At 48.6% G+C, this 18,785-nt stretch overlaps 1 protein-coding gene across 1 annotated transcript in view; it reads left to right on the forward strand.

Annotated features, from left to right (window-relative positions):
• Positions 1-2,146: 2,146 nt before the first annotated feature.
• Positions 2,147-18,785, forward strand: part of SLC4A1AP (solute carrier family 4 member 1 adaptor protein) — a gene marked incomplete at its 5' end in the record, with an annotated part of 23,447 nt that continues 6,808 nt past the window's right edge. The window contains 7 exon segments of the mRNA XM_077489423.1: positions 2,147-2,417; positions 5,973-6,133; positions 7,560-7,629; positions 10,821-11,010; positions 12,654-12,753; positions 13,812-13,995; positions 16,466-16,582. Coding sequence (XP_077345549.1) covers positions 2,390-2,417; positions 5,973-6,133; positions 7,560-7,629; positions 10,821-11,010; positions 12,654-12,753; positions 13,812-13,995; positions 16,466-16,582 — 850 coding nt within the window.

An 18,785-nucleotide genomic window follows, 5' to 3' on the forward strand; every position in this document is an offset into this window, starting at 1 on the left:
AATTAGTTTTTGTTTTTTTTTCAAAATTGTCGCTCTTCTTCTTTTTTTTTTTTTTTTTTTTTTTTTGTTTTTGTTTATAGCGCAAAAAATAAAAACTGTAGAGGTGATCAAATGCCACCAAAATGAAAACTCTATCCCCCCCCACCATTTTACTTACCTGAGCCCTGGGATTTCTCACGGCGGTGACGCGCTCTTCCTCTGCCCGGGGGGGGGGGGGGTCTCGGCTCCTCTTCATTGGATAGATTGATAGCAGCGCAGCCATTGGCTCCCACTGCTGTCCAAGTCCAATGACGTGGACGTCTATGGTCACAGAATGATGGACTTAGGAGCGTGACAACCCACCCCCCCCCCCTAATCGCTTCTCTTAGGGGGGTTATACGATGTGGGGGGGGGAGCCACCGAGGGACCCCACAAGAGGAGGATCGGAGCCACTCTGTGCAAAACGAGCTGCACAGTGGAGGTAAGTATGACATGTTTTGTTATTTAAAAAAAAAAAAAAAAAATTCTAATCTTTACAATCACTTTAAGTAAAACTTTTTATTTTTTTCAAAGAAAAAAAAGTTACACCCAAGCACATAAAGTCCCCTTAACGCCCCCCTCCCCCCTAAAAAATTTTTTAAGCCCACCCCCACATCGAATGTAAACTCCGCGTCGGGGGTACCTACGCATGAAAACCTCAATTGTGCTACGCAATTTGCTACAGGCGCTGGAGTGAGAGCAATAATGCTAACACACTAGACCACCTCCGTAACGCCAAACTGTTACATGTAGGTGGGCTTTTGAATTGTCGCCTATAGAATGTAGGGTACTGAAGTCTGTCCCCATTTCACGGGCCCACGCAAATTTTAAGCTTTGACATGTTGGGTATCTATTTATTCGGGGCGACCTCATATTTTATATTTCATGGCATTTGTTTGCCCCTAAAATGCACTTTAATGTGTTTTTTGGTATATTTTTATTTTTTTTAACCAAAATTTTACATAAAATGAGTCATGAAAAATTACTTTTCTCTAGAGCAGTGATGGAGAACCTTGGCACCCCAGATGTTTTGGAACTACATTTCCCATGATGCTCAACTACACTGCAGAGTGCATGAGCATCATGGGAAATGTAGTTCCAAAACATCTGGGGTGCCGAGGTTCACCATCACTGGCCTAGAGAGTCTGATTTTAGAATATATATAGTGTTTTGTGTAATCTACAGGCCTAAAGTGATTTTTTTTTTTTATTATTATTTATTTAAATGTGTGCAGAAAACAAACGCAGCTCTTGTAGCAAAAAAGTAACAAAAAAACAAAAAAAACCCCAAATTCCGTTATATAAGAGAGGGGGGAGGGGCAGATGAGCGGAAGCGTTTTTCATGGCGGAAGTCATGTGTTTGAGCCCTTCCCGTACGGCCTATAGCAGAATGACGGCTGGGAAGTGGTTCAGTTATCCTGACCGGGTGTCATATGATGTCCAGCAGGATAAGCCGCGATCACGTGCCCGCGCGGCAATCGGCGGTGTCAGTCTGACGGAGGCTCTTTACCACGTGATCAGTCGTGTCCAATCACAGCTGATCACGGAGTAAACAGGGAAAAGCCGTGTATCGACCTTTCCTCCAGACGCAAGTAGAGGAGAGCCGATTGGCTGCACTCCTGATGGGGGGGTGGGGGGGTTGTCCTGCACTTGATTATCAGTGCAGCCCCCTCCCCAAGGATGCCCACCAAGGATGGCACTCTGTGCCCATCAGTGATGCCTGCCAACGCCTCTGATCAGTGCCACCTATGAGTGCCCATCAGTGCTGTATATCAGTGCCGCATAGAAGTGCCACCTCATCAGTGCACATCAGGGAAGGAGAAAACTGGCTTATTTACAAAGTTTTGTAACAAAACAGAGAAACTGTTTTTTTGTTTTGTTTTGTTTTTTCCAAAATGTTCGTTTTTTTTTGTGTTTTTTATTTTTTTTGTAGCGCAAAAACTCCAGAGGTGATCAAATGGCACCAAAAGAAAGCTCCATTTGTAGGGGAAAAAATATATAAATATTTTATTTGGGTACTGAGTTGCACGACCGCGCAATTGTCATTCAAAATCTGAGAGCGGTGTAAGCTGGAAATTGGAGTGGGCAGGAAGGTGTATAAGTGCCCCCAGGTATTAAAGTGGTTAAAGAATTGTTTGCCCTCGGTGTTCATGTTTCCATGTTGCGGGGGGACAGGAAGTGAAGTGATGTTTCTCCGGGTTGCTCCTGACCAATCCTGAAGGTTGGGCGAATCTCACGATCCATTTGCGTTCCTCTTCAGGTTGCCGGCCGACGACTCCAATGGGAAGCAGCTGGTCGCGGAAGTCAGCCATTCCGGTAAGAAGAAGGAGGCGGCCAATCTCTGCGCTCTGGAGGCGTGCCGCACGCTGGATATGAGGGGCTTGCTCCGCCAGGAGGCTGGTGAGTGCCAATGCTGTGGAATTGCTAAACGTGGTTAAAGAGGAACTTCAGTCATTTTTTTTCATCTTTCCATCTATTAAATCTTCTCCCCTTGTTGTTTTTTATCTTTTGAATAGTTAAACATTTTATTTCTGCCAGTAAATCCCTTATACAGCCCACTTCCTGTTTCCTGTCTGGTCACTGGCCTAGATTTATGACATCATGCACAGCGCTCTCTCTCCCTCGCCCTCTCTCTCCCTCGCCCTCTCTCTCCCTCGCCCTCTCTCTCCCTCGCCCTCTCTCTCCCTCGCCCTCTCTCTCCCTCGCCCTCTCTCTCCCTCGCCCTCTCTCTCCCTCGCCCTCTTTCTCCCTCGCCCTCTCTCTCCCTCGCCCTCTCTCTCCCTCGCCCTCTCTCTCCCGCGCCCTCTCTCTCCCGCGCCCTCTCTCTCCCTCGCTCTCTCTCTCTCGCTCGCGCTCTCTCTCCCTCTCTCTCTCGCTCGCGCTCTCTCTCCCTCTCTCTCTCGCTCGCGCTCTCTCTCCCTCTCTCTCTCGCTCGCGCTCTCTCTCCCTCTCTCTCTCGCTCGCGCTCTCTCTCCCTCTCTCTCTCGCTCGCGCTCTCTCTCCCTCTCTCTCTCGCTCGCGCTCTCTCTCCCTCTCTCTCTCGCTCGCGCTCTCTCTCCCTCTCTCTCTCGCTCGCGCTCTCTCTCCCTCTCTCTCTCGCTCGCGCTCTCTCTCCCTCTCTCTCTCTCGCTCGCGCTCTCTCTCCTCTCTCTCTCGCTCGCGCTCTCTCTCTCGCCTCTCTCTCTCTCGCGCTCTCTCTCCCTCTCTCTTCGCCGCGCGCTCTCTCCCTCTCTCTCTCTCCGCTCTCTCTCTCTCCGCGCGCTCTCTCCCTCTCTCTCTCTCGCTCGCCTCTCGCTCGCTCGCTCTCTCGCTTCTCTCGCTCGCGCGCTCTCTCCCCTCTCTCTCTCGCTCGCGCGCTCTCTCCTCTCTCTCTCTCGCGCGCGCGCTCTCTCCCTCTCTCTCTCTCTCGCTCGCTCGCTCTCTCCCTCTCTCGCTCGCGCGCTCTCTCCCTCTCTCTCTCGCTCGCGCGCTCTCTCTCTCTCTCTCTCGCTCGCGCGCTCTCTCCCTCTCTCTCTCGCTCGCGCGCTCTCTCTCCCTCTCTCTCTCGCTCGCGCGCTCTCTCTCCCTCTCTCTCTCGCTCGCGCGCTCTCTCTCCCTCTCTCTCTCTCGCTCGCGCGCTCTCTCTCCCTCTCTCTCTCGCTCGCGCGCTCTCTCTCCCTCTCTCTCTCTCGCTCGCGCGCTCTCTCTCCCTCTCTCTCTCGCTCGCGCGCTCTCTCTCTCTCTTCTCGCTCGCGCGCTCTCTCTCCCTCTCTCTCTCGCTCGCGCGCTCTCTCTCCCTCTCTCTCTCTCGCTCGCGCGCTCTCTCTCCCTCTCTCTCTCGCTCGCGCGCTCTCTCTCCCTCTCTCTCTCGCTCGCGCGCTCTCTCTCCCTCTCTCTCTCGCTCGCGCGCTCTCTCTCCCTCTCTCTCTCTCGCTCGCGCGCTCTCTCTCCCTCTCTCTCTCGCTCGCGCGCTCTCTCTCCCTCTCTCTCTCGCTCGCGCGCTCTCTCTCCCTCTCTCTCTCGCTCGCGCGCTCTCTCTCCCTCTCTCTCTCTCGCTCTCGCTCTCTCCCTCTCTCTCTCGCTCGCGCTCTCTCTCTCCCTCTCTCTCTCTCTCCCTCTCCTCTCTCTCCCTCGCCCTCTCTCTCCCTCGCCCTCTCTCTCCCTCGCCCTCTCTCTCCCTCGCCCTCTCTCTCTCCCTCGCCCTCTCTCTCCCTCGCCCTCTCTCTCCCTCGCCCTCTCTCTCCCTCGCCCTCTCTCTCCCTCGCCCTCTCTCTCCCGCGCCCTCTCTCTCCCGCGCTCTCTCTCTCCCCGCTCTCTCTCCCGCTCTCTCTCTCTCTCTCTCTCGCTCGCGCTCTCTCTCCCTCTCTCTCTCGCTCGCGCTCTCTCTCCCTCTCTCTCTCGCTCGCGCTCTCTCTCCCTCTCTCTCTCGCTCGCGCTCTCTCTCCCTCTCTCTCTCGCTCGCGCTCTCTCTCCCTCTCTCTCTCGCTGCGCTCTCTCTCCTCTCTCTCTCGCTCGCGCTCTCTCTCCCTCTCTCTCTCGCTCGCGCTCTCTCTCCCTCTCTCTCTCGCTCGCGCTCTCTCTCCCTCTCTCTCTCGCTCGCGCTCTCTCTCCCTCTCTCTCTCGCTCGCTCTCTCTCCCCTCTCTCTCCCGCTCGCGCTCTCTCTCCCTCTCTCTCTCGCTCGCGCGCTCTCTCCCTCTCTCTCTCGCGCGCTCTCTCCCTCTCTCTCTCGCGCGCTCTCTCCCTCTCTCGCTCGCGCGCTCTCTCGCTCGCGCTCTCTCGCTCGCGCGCTCTCTCCCTCTCTCTCTCGCTCGCGCGCTCTCTCCCTCTCTCTCTCTCGCTCGCGCGCTCTCTCCCTCTCTCTCTCTCTCTCGCTCGCGCGCTCTCTCCCTCTCTCGCTCGCGCGCTCTCTCCCTCTCTCTCTCGCTCGCGCGCTCTCTCCCTCTCTCTCTCGCTCGCGCGCTCTCTCCCTCTCTCTCTCGCTCGCGCGCTCTCTCTCCCTCTCTCTCTCGCTCGCGCGCTCTCTCTCCCTCTCTCTCTCGCTCGCGCGCTCTCTCTCCCTCTCTCTCTCGCTCGCGCGCTCTCTCTCCCTCTCTCTCTCGCTCGCGCGCTCTCTCTCCCTCTCTCTCTCGCTCGCGCGCTCTCTCTCCCTCTCCTCTCGCTCGCGCGCTCTCTCTCCCTCTCTCTCTCGCTCGCGCGCTCTCTCTCCCTCTCTCTCTCGCTCGCGCGCTCTCTCTCCCTCTCTCTCTCGCTCGCGCGCTCTCTCTCCCTCTCTCTCTCGCTCGCGCGCTCTCTCTCCCTCTCTCTCTCGCTCGCGCGCTCTCTCTCCCTCTCTCTCTCGCTCGCGCGCTCTCTCTCCCTCTCTCTCTCGCTCGCGCGCTCTCTCTCCCTCTCTCTCTCGCTCGCGCGCTCTCTCTCCCTCTCTCTCTCGCTCGCGCGCTCTCTCTCCCTCTCTCTCTCGCTCGCGCGCTCTCTCTCCCTCTCTCTCTCGCTCGCGCGCTCTCTCTCCCTCTCTCTCTCGCTCGCGCGCTCTCTCTCCCTCTCTCTCTCGCTCGCGCGCTCTCTCTCCCTCTCTCTCTCTCTCGATGAATCATAAGAGGGCCAATGAGAGCTGCAGGTGTACCTCTGTGTGAATCCAGGAAGTGAACAGGCAGGAGCTTTAGCTGCCCACAGTTAAAATGGCTGCAGCCAGACTCAGTGGAGGGAGATTTCTGCAGCATATTTGGCGAGTACAGAATCGCAGTATATATAAAATAATATGCAAAGTGGTTGGAGGGAAGCTTCAGAATGGCAAAGATGTTTTTATTACGTAGTCAAGTTGAAAGAAAGACAAGTCCCAACCATAAAAAAAAAAATATAAAAAAAAAAAAAAGACATCTACATTATTACATATTTGGTGTTTGTTCTTCACCCCCTTCATCAAAGCTTTGGTCCCCGAGTGATCATCTCCAGCTCTAAACTCTACTTTCTACTTCTAGTTTCACGGAAAAGAAAATCCAAGAAGTGGGAAGACGAGGATTTCTATGACAGCGACGACGACACGTTCCTCGACCGTACCGGGATAGTGGAGAAAAAGCGCCTGAGCCGCATGAAGAAGGCCGGCAAGATCGAGGAGAAACCGGAAACCTTCGAGTCCCTGGTGAGTGCGGGAGAGAGAATTTATTCATAACCACTTCCCTAACCCGTCATAGGACATACACTGCGGCGGGGCGGATTGTGCGGGCACAATCACACTTTGTATCTCACAGAAATAAGTACACCCCTCAGTCACGTGTGTGTGTAAATCTTTTCTTCTATCTTTTCATGTGACAACACTGAAGAGATGACACTTGTCTACAATGTAAAGTAGTGAGTGTACAGCTTGTATAACAGTGTAAATTTGTCATCCCCTCAAAATAACAACACACAGCCATTAATGTCTAAACCGCTGGCAACAAAAGTCAGTACACCCCTAAGTGAAAATGTCCAGATTGGAGCCCAATTAGCCATTTTCCCTCCCCCGGTGTCATGTGACTCGTTAGTGTTACAAGGTCTCAGGTGTGAATGGGGAGCAGGTGTGGTAAATTTGGTGTTATCGCTCTCACTCTCTCATACTGGTCACTGGAAGTTCAACATGGCGCCTCATGGCAAAGAACTGTCGCAGAAATCCTCGTCGCCCTTCTTGGCTTTTCTTTTTATGAGATATTGGTTGGTAGGGAGGAGGTTATACCGGGATCACATGATTGAGGCTACAACCATGATCCCAGTGTCCTCTTTTTCAGCCGGCGATTCTTCTAGGTAAATGTTTTCCCGAGCAGCTGGACAACCGCTCCTCACACTCTGTCAGTGTGAGGCGAGGAGCGCCAATTACCGGCATCTCCGTGTTTACATGTGACCGGCTGGACTCAGCCAATCACATGGTTAAAGAGCCGCGGACGCGGCTATTTACACAGATCTGGGTTGCACCGTGTCCTAGCAACATGATGCGAGAGCGGCCGTTCCGTGCCGCTGTCACATGACGGCAGTCCAGAACAAGAGTTGCACCGCCCCACTGGCATTTGACGTTGGGCGGGCAGCAAGCAGTAAAATTAAGTCTTTGTTCATTATATATATATATATATATAAAAAAATAAAAAATCATCGGGGTCGATCAAGGGGTTGCATGTGCTCCTAGGAAGTGCTTGCTGACTGTGTGGGGGAGGTGCTGTGACTGGAGGAAAACTGAGTTCCGTGTTCCTGCTTGGTAGAAACACAAAATCTCCATCTTCCTCCCTCACAGAACGGCGGGGTTTCCTTGTTTACATAGGCAGTCCTCCGTTCTGCCTCTCCTGTGAACGATCGGCTAGTGCCGGTCCCGGAGATTGGCTCCCGCTGTGCCCAATCACAGTGGGAGCAGGGCCCTGGCGGCGCGCACGCACCCTAGAGCCAATGAAAGGAATCGCATACAGGCACGTGATTTTGCACTTAAGGGCCGCCCTGCCGCAGTATACGTATGTGGGGCGGTCCTTAAGTGGTTAAATAAGATTGTCCGGCCAATAATGTATAATTTTTGCTGAAATTACAACGGACTCCTTTCTCTCTCCTAGACCGCTAAACTGGAGCGCGTGGAAAAGGAAATCTTGGAGGTCGCGGCAAAACTGAGAACATCTCAGACAGGTAATGTAGTCCTCATGTCCTATACGGCCGGTCCGTGCTGCACCCAGCGGCCTCGGCTCTCACCAGAAAACTGGAATTAAAACCTTAAGGTTGTTTCCTTAACTGCTTCAGCCCCGGAAGGATTTACCGCCCCCCCCCCCCTCCTAACCAGAGCACTTTTTGCGATTCGGTACTGCGTCGCTTTAACTGACAATTGCGCCCTCGTTCGACTCTGTACCCAAACAAAATTGACGTCCTTTTTTTTAATTTTTTTTTTCCCCACAAACTGAGATTTTTGGTGGTATTTGATCACATCTGCGTTGTGTTTTTTTTTTTTTTTTTTTGTTTTTGTTTTTTTTTTGCACTATAAACAAAGACAATTTAAAAAAAATACTCCATAAAATGTGTCAAAATTGTCTGATGTGTCCACCATAATGTCGCAGTCCCGATTAAAAATCGCAGATCACCTCCATTACTAGTAAAAAAAAAAAAAAAAAAGAATAAAAATGCTATAAATCTATCTCCTATTTTGTAGGCGATATAACTTTTGCACAAACCAATCAATATACGCTTATTGCGATATATTTTTTTTTTCCAAAAATATATAGAATAATACGTATTGGCCTAAACTGAGGAAAAAAATTGGGGTTTCTTTATATATTTTTGGGGGATATTTATTATAGCAAAAAGTAAAAAATAATGCTTTTTTTTTTTCTTTTTTTTTTTTTAAATTGTCGCTCTATTTTTGTTTATAGGGTAAAAAAATGCAGAGGTGATCAAATACCACCAAAAGAAATATATTTGTGGGGGAAAAGACATATTATTTTTTTTTATTTTTTTACTTGCTATAAATATTTCCCAAAAATATAAAAAAAAAAAAAATAGTTTTTCTCAGTTTAGCCCAATACGTATTCTTCTACATATTTTTGGTTAAAAAACTAGCAATAAGCGTATATTGATTGGTTTGTGCAAAAGTTGTCGTGTCTACAAAATGGGGGATAGATATATGGCATTTTTATTATTATTATTATTATTATTTTTTTTTTTTTGTATTAGTGACGGAAAGAAAATTCTTTCGAAATTCGAACCGTGTATGGCCGCCATTAATAGCCATTCAAACCCCTTTGTTTCAAACTTGTGTGCATGTTATCAGGCCAAAATCACTGGGGTATGTAAACTTTTGATCAGGGTCATTTGGGGAGTTTCTGTTGTCATTATGATATAAGAAGAGTAAACACAGATGATTGATCATAAATGGCTTCAGCCAATCACTGACCATGTGTGAGAGGAAAGTCTTTGTGTTTATCATTCATATTCTCTGAAAAATGGCCAAGAAATCATAAATTCTGTCAAGGTATGTAAACTTATGAGCACGGCTGTATAATAAAAAAATATATATAATTATTATTATTATTATTTTTTATTAGAAAAAAAATTATTAAATAAATATTGATATAGATAGATGTGTGTGTGTGTATATATTATATAGAGAGAGAGAGAGATAGTATCTCTCTCTCTCTCTCTCTCTCTCTCTCTCTCTCTATATATATAATATATATATATATATATATATATATATATATATATATATATATTCTCTCTATCTATATCTTCGTTTTCTTTATTTTTTTTATAATAATTTTTTATTACACAGCTGTGCTCATAAGTTTACATACCCGAGCAGAATTTATGATTTCTTGCCCATTTTTCAGAGAATATGAATGATACACAAAACCTATATATAGGTATCTATATACGTGTGTGTGTGTGTGTGTATATATATATATATATATATATATATATATATATATATGTATATGTATGTATATATATATATATATATATATATATATAGAGATGTACATCTCTATATCTATCTATCTATATCTTTCACTTTTTGAGTCAAATACTGAATAAAACTTACTTTTTGATAACATTCAAACTTAAATGTGATGTGTGTGTATATATATATATAATCACATTTAAGTTTGAATGTTATCAAAAAGTTAGTTTTATTTCAGTAATTTGACTCAAAAAGTGAAACGCGTATATTTTATATATCAATGTGTTATACACAGTGATATATTTCAAGCATTTTTTTTCTTTCCCAAAATTCAGTATCTCAGAAAATTTTTATATTACAAAAGAACAATAAAGAAAAAAAAAAGGATTTTGAATCCAGAAATGTTGGGTTGGTGAGAAGTCTGCCCATGTACAGTATAGAATGCACTCAATACTTGGTTGGGGCTCCTTTTGCAGGAATTGCCCATTCAGTGCGGCGTGGCATGGAGGGTGATCAGCCGGTGGCACTGCTGAGGTGTTATGGAAGTCCAGGTTGCGTTGATAGCGGCCTTCACCTCGCCTGGATTGTTGGGTCTGGTGACCCTCATCTTCCTCCTGACAACACCTCAGATTCTCTATGGAAAGGGGTTCTCACCTCCTGTCCTCAGGGCCCACTAACAGGCCAGGTTTTATGTATTACCTTGGGGGGGGGGGGGGGAGATGCAGACTAGAATACTGCAATCACTGAGCAACAAATGATATCACCTGGGATGTATTTCAGTTATTCTTGCAAACCTGTCCTGTTGGTGGCTCCTGAGGACAGGCGTTGAGAACCGTTGATCCTTACGGGGCTTAGGTCAGGTGAGTTTCTGGCCTATCAGTCGCAGTGATTCCATGATCACGTGACCCGGGATTGGTAGTTTTGGCAGTGTGGGCAGGTGCCAAGTCCTGCTGGAATATGAAATTGGCATCTCCATAAAGCTGGTCAGCAGAGGGAAGCATGAAGAGCTCTGGAATTTCCCGCTACAGGGCTGCGCTGACTTTGGACTTGATAAAAACACAGCGGGCCGACACCAGCAGATGACGCGGCTCCCCAAATAATCACCTCACACTGGACCTCATCCAACTTGGATTCTGTGCCTCTCCACTCTTGTGAAAAAAAAAAATGCTATAAATTTCATTTGTACAGCGTTGCATGACTGGGCAATTACCAGTTAAAGTAGCGCAGTGCTGAATAGCAAAATGTCCTGGTAATGAAGGGGTAAAGCTTCTTGGGTGTGAAGGGGTTAAAGTGTTAACTCTGCATAAATGTGTTGTGAAATAAATCTGCACCACATCCAGCGTGTCTGAGCCCCCCGGATGTGTGGCCGTGGTTGTGCTGCCATTTGACTCTATTTAACATAACTGTGGCGTTCCTTTCTCCCCCGCAGGTGTGACCCCGCCCTCGGCGCAGGACCCCCTGGACGCCTTCATGACGGAGATGAGAGCCGGGAGCTCTATGGACAGCGTGTCCCGGAAGAAGCTTCACCTGCAGTCCCTGGAGCTGAGGAAGGAGCAGCAAAGGCTGACGAGTCTGATAAAGATTGTCCAGCCAACCAAACTCCCCGAGCTGAAGGCCAAGTGAGTCTCCCGCTTCAGTATTCACGCTGCACCTTCCCCCACCCCCCCCCCCCACCCGAGGGAAATCTCCTCTCCTCTCTTGCTGCGTCTTTCCAATTTACGGCTTATAAACCGCTTGTAGAGAAGGTGATAAAGTATTCTCTACGTCCTTCTCTACGTCCTGAGACTGAAGAGCGAGCAAAACGCGCCAGTCCATACCTCTCTACGGTTGCCGTTACCTTTCCTAAACAATAACTCACCCGTTACATTGTATCAAATACGACGTCGGAGATTTCCCGGGGGGGGGGGAGAGAGAACTCAATATCTGCAAATAAATGCAGCATTGCATCCGGAGACTTCAGTAACTGGGTCACAGTGCTCAATCAATAGGCCTTAACTTCTTAAAGGGACAGCCCGCTCTAGGGCTGCAACTGACAATTATTTCCATAATCGATTAGTTGGCCGATTTTATTGTTTTGGTTAACAACCCTAAAAAAAAAGTGTGGCGTATGATTTAGTTAATATGTAAAGTTTAAAAAAAAAAAGGCAATTTATCCTTAAATATCTCTATGCAGTGATAAATGTAAATAGCCAACTATATGGTTAGGGAGCAAAATCTCGAATCCACTGGGAATAACAAGAGATATATACTGTGTATACTATTACAGGAGATATATATATATTGTATATACTATTAGAGGGGATATATACTGTATATACGACTAGAGGAGAGATAATGTATATATATACGACTAGAGGAGAGAGATACTGTATATACGACTAGAGGAGAGGGATACTGTATATACGACTAGAGGAGAGAGATACTGTATATACGACTAGAGGAGAGAGATACTGTATATACGACTAGAGGAGAGAGATATACTGTATATACCATTGGAGGAGATATATACTGTCTATACCATTGGAGGGAATATATACTGTCTATACCATTGGAGGGGATATATACTGTATATACCATTGGAGGGGATATGTACTGTATATATTTTTAGAATATACAGTATATATCCCCTCTAATAGAATATATTGCCTCTAATAGAATAGATATTAGAGGGGATATATACTGTATATACTATTACAGGGGATATATACTGTATATACTATTAGAGGGGCTATATACTATTAGAGGGGATATAGTATATATACTATTAGAGGAGATATATACTGTATATACTATTAGAGGAGATATATACTGTATATACTATTAGAGGAGATATATATTCCCTGCTTTGTGGGGAAAGAAAATCCATTACTTCCCCACTGACCGGACAGAGCTCTGCATTGTGTGCAGTGCGTCCGCAAAGTATTCACAGCGCTTCACGTTTTCCTCCTTTTGTTATGTTGCAGCCTTATTCCAAAATGAATTAAATTCATTATTTTTCTCAAAATTCTACAAACATCCCCCATAATGACAACGGGAGAGAAGATTGTTTAAATTTATTTTTATATATATTAAAAAGGAAAATCCCATGGGCATAAGCTCACAGTGTGCAGTGATATCAGAGGAAGCCGTTCCTGTCCAGGAGAGGAGCCGGGACACCTGTGAAAGACTGAGGTGTATCCCCGGAGTGTTGGTACATCTGCAGGTCTGAGAAATATATCTGGGGGGTGTTGAACTGAAATTCTTTTTTTTTTTTCTTTCTCAGCTCAGCGACTGACGACCCCAAGGGGAAGAAGCTGACCTTACCCTTGTTTGGGGCCATGAAGGGAGGAAGCAAATTCAAGCTGAAGACCGGCACTGTTGGGGTAAGAAGTCATACAAACAACCCCAACCCCCGCCCTACCGCCGCTCCATCCGGAGATAATCATGACATCGTTTTCCACTACAGGGTGGAAGTTGTGTGTTTTTTTTTTTTTTTTTTTTTTTGTTTTTTGTTTTTGTTTTTATTGTGACTGTGACATTTTGGCGGACACATCGGACATTTTTGACACATTTTTGGGACCATTGTCATTTATACAGCAATCACTGCTATATAAATGCACTGATTCCTGTGTAAATGACACTGGCAGTGAAGGGGTTAACCAGTGGGTGGCAGTGTAGGGGTTAAGTGTTCCTAGGGGCGTGTTACTAACTGTGGGGGTGGGGGGGGCTGGCTTTTTTTTTTTTTTAGTGAACACTGATCTCTGCTCCAATTACATGGAGCAGAGATCAGCATCACTTGTTGCTAGGCAGGACGGGGAGATGCTGTTTACAACGGCATCTCCTCATTCAGCCGCCCCGTGAGAGGATCGTGGCTATCCCCGCGGCGATAGAGTCCGTGGGACCCGCGGCCGGACTCACGGGGGACCCGACCGGCACGCGAGCAGGGTGGCATTTAAAACTGGATGTACCTGTACGCCAATATTCCTGCCCGTGCCATTCTGACGTACATCGGCGTGCGCTGGTCGGGAAGTGGTTAAAATAAAAAGTTGTTTGTTTGTTTTTTGTTTTTTTGTTTGGTTTTTTAAACATTGTCCCTTTTTAAAAAATAAAAATTCTAATCCCTTTTATTGCTGTCACAAGGAATGTAAATAGGTGAATAGGTGATGACAGGTCCTCTTTATGGAGAGATCAGGGCCCTAAAAGATCCCCAAATCCCTCCTTTGCACTTTGCCAAAATCGGCGTGCCATTTATTTTATTTATTTTTTAAATTGGCGACGGAGTAAAGCGGAAGTGAGGTAGTTTCTGGGATTCAGCAGGTAAATTCTGTGTATAGATGAAGAATAATAAAGGATACATAATAATAAATGTGACGATTTCTTGCATAGACTGCTCAGGGAAGATTCTCATGTTTTACTTGACAATCCACTTTACCAATTGCAGAGATTGCCACCAAAACGGACGGATCTCCCGGCGAGTCTCTTCACCATGAAAGACGCAGATGAGCCTGAAGAGGAGGAGGAGGAAGAAGAGGAGGAACCAATGAAAGTAGACACCCCAGGTGATGGCCGCTCAGAAGACAGGCCGCCATTGGCTGAGACGGCTGAGCACAGCATGGAGACTAGAGGTGCGCATCTTCACTGGTCTCATGATTCCATTCAAATACGATTATCTGCTATTCGATTCCGCAATGCATTACGTTTACCGACGAGCGCGCGTCGCAGGTCCCAGAAGATTTCCCGGCTATGCAGGACAGCGCGGTGAGACGTGTGCACCCGGCTGTGAATCGGTCACACCCGGCTGTGAATCGGTCACACCCGGCTGTGACACCCGGCTGTGAATCCGTCCCAGCCGGCTGTGAATCCGTCCCAGCCGGCTGTGAATCCGTCCAGCCGGCTGTGAATCGGTCACACCCGACTGTGAATCGGTCGCACCCGGCTGTGAATCGGTCGCACCCGGCTGTGAATCGGTCGCACCCGGCTGTGAATCGGTCGCACCCGACTGTGAATCGGTCGCACCCGACTGTGAATCGGTCGCACCCGACTGTGAATCGGTCGCACCCGGCTGTGAATCGGTCGCACCCGGCTGTGAATCGGTCGCACCCGGCTGTGAATCGGTCGCACCCGGCTGTGAATCGGTCGCACCCGGCTGTGAATCGGTCGCACCCGGCTGTGAATCTGTCACACCCGGATGCCCGCAGTAGTATTAAGAATAACGTGTTTGTTTGTTATTTTTAAAGGGGAAAAAAAGAGACTTTACTATCACTTTAACCCCTTGGTGCTGAGCAGCCCTGCGTGCTCTGGGCACAGTTACTGGTAGCTAATGGAAAGCTCCTGATTGCGACTTATGATCGGGAGATTTCCGATCGTGTGACATCCAATCACGCTGGTCACATGATCGTAAACCCTGCCCCACCTCCTGGCATCCATAAACCCCTTAAAGTGGGGCGCCAGGGCTCAAAGAGGTTAAAGTGATTGTAAACCCATTTTAGTTTTGTTTATAACAAGCATGTTATACTTACTCGCTCTGTGTAAAGGTTTTTGAACAGAGCAGCCCGGATCCTCCTCTTTACTGCGGTCCCATGCTAGCTACTCCCACCCCCCTTCTTTGCAAGCCACTTGCTATGGGAACACGTGCAGAGCTTGACTTGGCCCCACCCCTCACCGTGATTGACAGCAGCAGGAGCCAATTGCTCCCAGCTGCTGTGTTTGAACCGGTGAGGACGGAGCTGCTGCTCTTGTACACATTTCTGGATCGGGCTCAGGTAGGTATAATCGGGGGGGGGGTGGGGGCAGCTCTCAGACAGAAGGGTGTTTTTTGTTTTTTTTCATCTTAATGTAGAGAAGGCATTAAAAGCGGAGCTCCACCCTAAAGTGGAGCTTCCACTCATTGGAACCCTCCCCCCCCCCCCCCCTCCGGCGCCACAATTGCCACCTTTCAGGGGGGAGGGGGGTGCAGGTACCTGTACAGTACAGGTATCTGCACCCACTTCCGGCATAGATATCTGCAGCATATACGCCCCTTCCGCAGAATCCAAGCCCCTTTCCGCAGGTCCCCCGCTGTCTGCTGGGAAACACACGGATCCCAGAGACAGCGGCGGGGACCGTCCTTATTGCGTCCTTATTCCGTCCTTATTGCGCAGCGCAACTCGCGCATGCGCAGTACGGAACCGGGAAATGAAGCCGCAAGGCTCCACTTCCTGATTCCCATACCCAAGATGGCGGCGGCAGCACCCGAGAGACAATCGAGAGATCGGCTTCGGGGTGCCGACATCGCGGGCGCGCTGGGCGGGTAAGTGTCATTATTTTAAAAGTCAGCAGCTGCAGTATTTGTAGCTGCTGGCTTTAAAAAAAAAAAAAAAAAACGGCGGACTCCCGCTTTAAGCTAGTGCATTGTTGGTTCACTTTACCCTTTTCCTTCGATTTCCCTTCTAAATGTTTTTTTTTTCTTTGTCTGAATTTCTCACTTCCTGATTCACCATTAGTATTGGTATAATTATTGATTTTATTGCACTTTATCTATGAGGTAGAAACAAACAAGGATATTCCATCTTTGTAGTAATATTTGGTATATAGTTTGCACTGATCACCTTTTTTTTTTAATCTATTTTTGTGCATGGTATACACTTTAGGTCTCGCAGCAATCTAACCGACATACCGCATTCAGATATTTTTCTCTTTGACGGCGCGAGGGAACCCCATTTTTTTCTATTAAAGAGAACCTGTCACCAAACAAAATCATCAAATTTTTTATTGTTTTTTGCCCCCTATGTGATGGGAAAATTAAGTCTCTTGTTTATATTTAAACCCCCAAAAAAAAGTCATAGCTGCTCTGTAATGGTTGTCTTCTAGATACAAAGTCAATTTGTCGAGCCCGGCTTTAGATAGTAAATCTCTTGCTGGCCATCCTAAGCCTCTTGTCTTGTATGAGATGTATCTGTACTGTCTGCCTGTTTTATATTGTAAAGCGCTGCACACACTGTTGGCACTATATCAATCCTGTATAATAATAACGATGTATGTGTGTGTAGCGTGTCGCATGAGGTCTCTCTAGGTAGCATACAATTCATGACACGTGTGTATGTGTGTCTCCTGCAGCTGCCAGCGAAGTGGAAGAGGTGCAGAGGGTGACCCCGGAGAAACGGCGCGAGGTCCCAGAGCACAGTGCCGATCACAGCGCCAACCCCCGCTCCTTGAAAGGCCAGAAAAAGCCAGGTGCGTAGTCCTCTCCTATGTTAATATGTCATATGACTGTTTTCTTCATACATTTTGTTAACGTTAAAGAACTGTCAAAGTCGAAGATGAACCTGAGGCTCATTGAGGGAGGCGGGGAGGGTTAAGGCTCATTTGTTGGAGGTGGGGGAAGGAGGGAGGGCTCGTTGCTGGAGGTAGGGGGGAGGAGAGAAGGCTCATTGATGTAGGCGGGGGGAGGGAAGGCTCATTGATGTAGGCGGGGGGAGGGAAGGCTCATTGATGGAAGCGGGGGAAGGGTAAGGCTCATTGATGGAAGCGGGGGAGGGTAAGGCTTATTGATGGAGGCGGGGGAAGGGTAAGGCTCGTTGATGGAGGCGGGGGGAGACGAGGCTCGTTGATGGAGGCGGGGGGGAGACGAGGCTCGTTGATGGAGGCGGGGGGGAGACGAGGCTCGTTGATGGAGGCGGGGGGAGACGAGGCTCGTTGATGGAGGCGGGGGGAAACGAGGCTCGTTGATGGAGGCGGGGGGGAGGCGAGGCTCGTTGATGGAGGCGGGGGGAGGCGAGGCTCGTTGATGGAGGCGGGGGGGAGGCGAGGCTCGTTGATGGAGGCGGGGGGAGGCGAGGCTCGTTGATGGAGGCGGGGGGGAGGCGAGGCTCGTTGATGGAGGCGGGGGGAGGCGAGGCTCGTTGATGGAGGCGGGGGGGAGGCGAGGCTCGTTGATGGAGGCGGGGGGGGAGGCGAGGCTCGTTGATGGAGGCGGGGGGAGGCGAGGCTCGTTGATGGAGGCGGGGGGGAGGCGAGGCTCGTTGATGGAGGCGGGGGGGAGGCGAGGCTCGTTGATGGAGGCGGGGGGAGGCGAGGCTCGTTGATGGAGGCGGGGGGGAGGCGAGGCTCGTTGATGGGGGCGGGGGGAGACGAGACTCGTTGATGGGGGCGGGGGGAGACGAGGCTCGTTGATGGGGGCGGGGGGAGGTTAAGGCTTGTTGATGGAGGCGGGGGGGAGGCGAGGCTCGTTGATGGAGGCAAGGGGGAGGTAAGGCTCGTTGATGGAGGCGGGGGGGAGGTAAGGCTCGTTGATGGAGGTGGGGGGGACGGAAGGCTCCACCTCCCAACTTACAGGACTTAACCACTCCACCCCCCCTTGCTGCCCAGGCCAATTTTCAGCTTTCAGCTCTCACACTTTGAGTGACAATTACACGGTCATGTAACACGGAACCCAGATGACATTTTTCCTAGTTTTTTCACACTAATGGAGATTTATTTCGGTGGTGTTTAATCACCACTGGGGTTGGTTTTAGGTTTTTTGCTAATGTTTAAGAAATAATAAATTTATTTTCATAGTTTGTTATAAAATCTCCTCGCACTGTCATGTATGAGGAAAGGAAATGCCGATAACCGGCATCTGTTTACATCCGTGATCAGCTGTGATTGGACACAGCGGGTCATGTGATGAAGAGCCGGTTATTGGCTCTTTACCCCGATCTGTGATAAGCAGAAACCTAATTATATAAAGTACACCCCTCACACAGAAGTGTGTCTTGTCTACAGTCAGGCATGGTGGTGGGGGTGTCATGGTCTGGGGCTGCATGAGTGCTGCCGGCACTGGGGGGCTACAGATCATTGAGGGGACCATGAATGCCAACATGTACTGTGATATACTGAAGCAGAGCATGATCCCCTCCCTTCAGAGACTGGACCGCAGGGCAGTATTCCAACATGATAACCACCCCAAACACACCTCCAACACCACCACTGCCTTGCTAAAGAAGCTGAGGGTAAAGGTGATGGACTGATGATTGGACCCTGGGCAAACATTTTCTTGGTGCCCCCCCCCCCATATGATTTCCCTCTCCACCTGCTCTGAGACATACGATAAATAGCAGCTAGACTTAAAATCAGTTTACTGTATCAGATCAGGCAGCAAGTGTGATTGGTTGCCAGAGGTTACAGTGTATCATTACGGCTTACTGACTGGTTGCTAGAGGTTTCAACACACATTACGGCTCACTGAATAGTTGTTAGATGTTACAGCACATGATTTCTGCTTGTTGATTGGTTGCTAGAGATTACTATACAGTAATTATGCTCACTAGAGGCTACAGCACATCATCTCACCACTGCAGGGGGCATGCTATACATATCTATGCCACCGGATGCCGCTATTTACATATGAATTCCGGTTATTTACATGTAAACACAGGGTCTGCAGGTGAGTCATCTG

The sequence above is a fragment of the Lithobates pipiens genome, unplaced genomic scaffold (genome assembly GCF_037356315.1).
Source record: "Lithobates pipiens isolate NorthernLeopardFrog02 unplaced genomic scaffold, aLitPip1_a1.2 Scaffold_18, whole genome shotgun sequence".
NCBI lineage: Eukaryota > Metazoa > Chordata > Amphibia > Anura > Ranidae > Lithobates > Lithobates pipiens.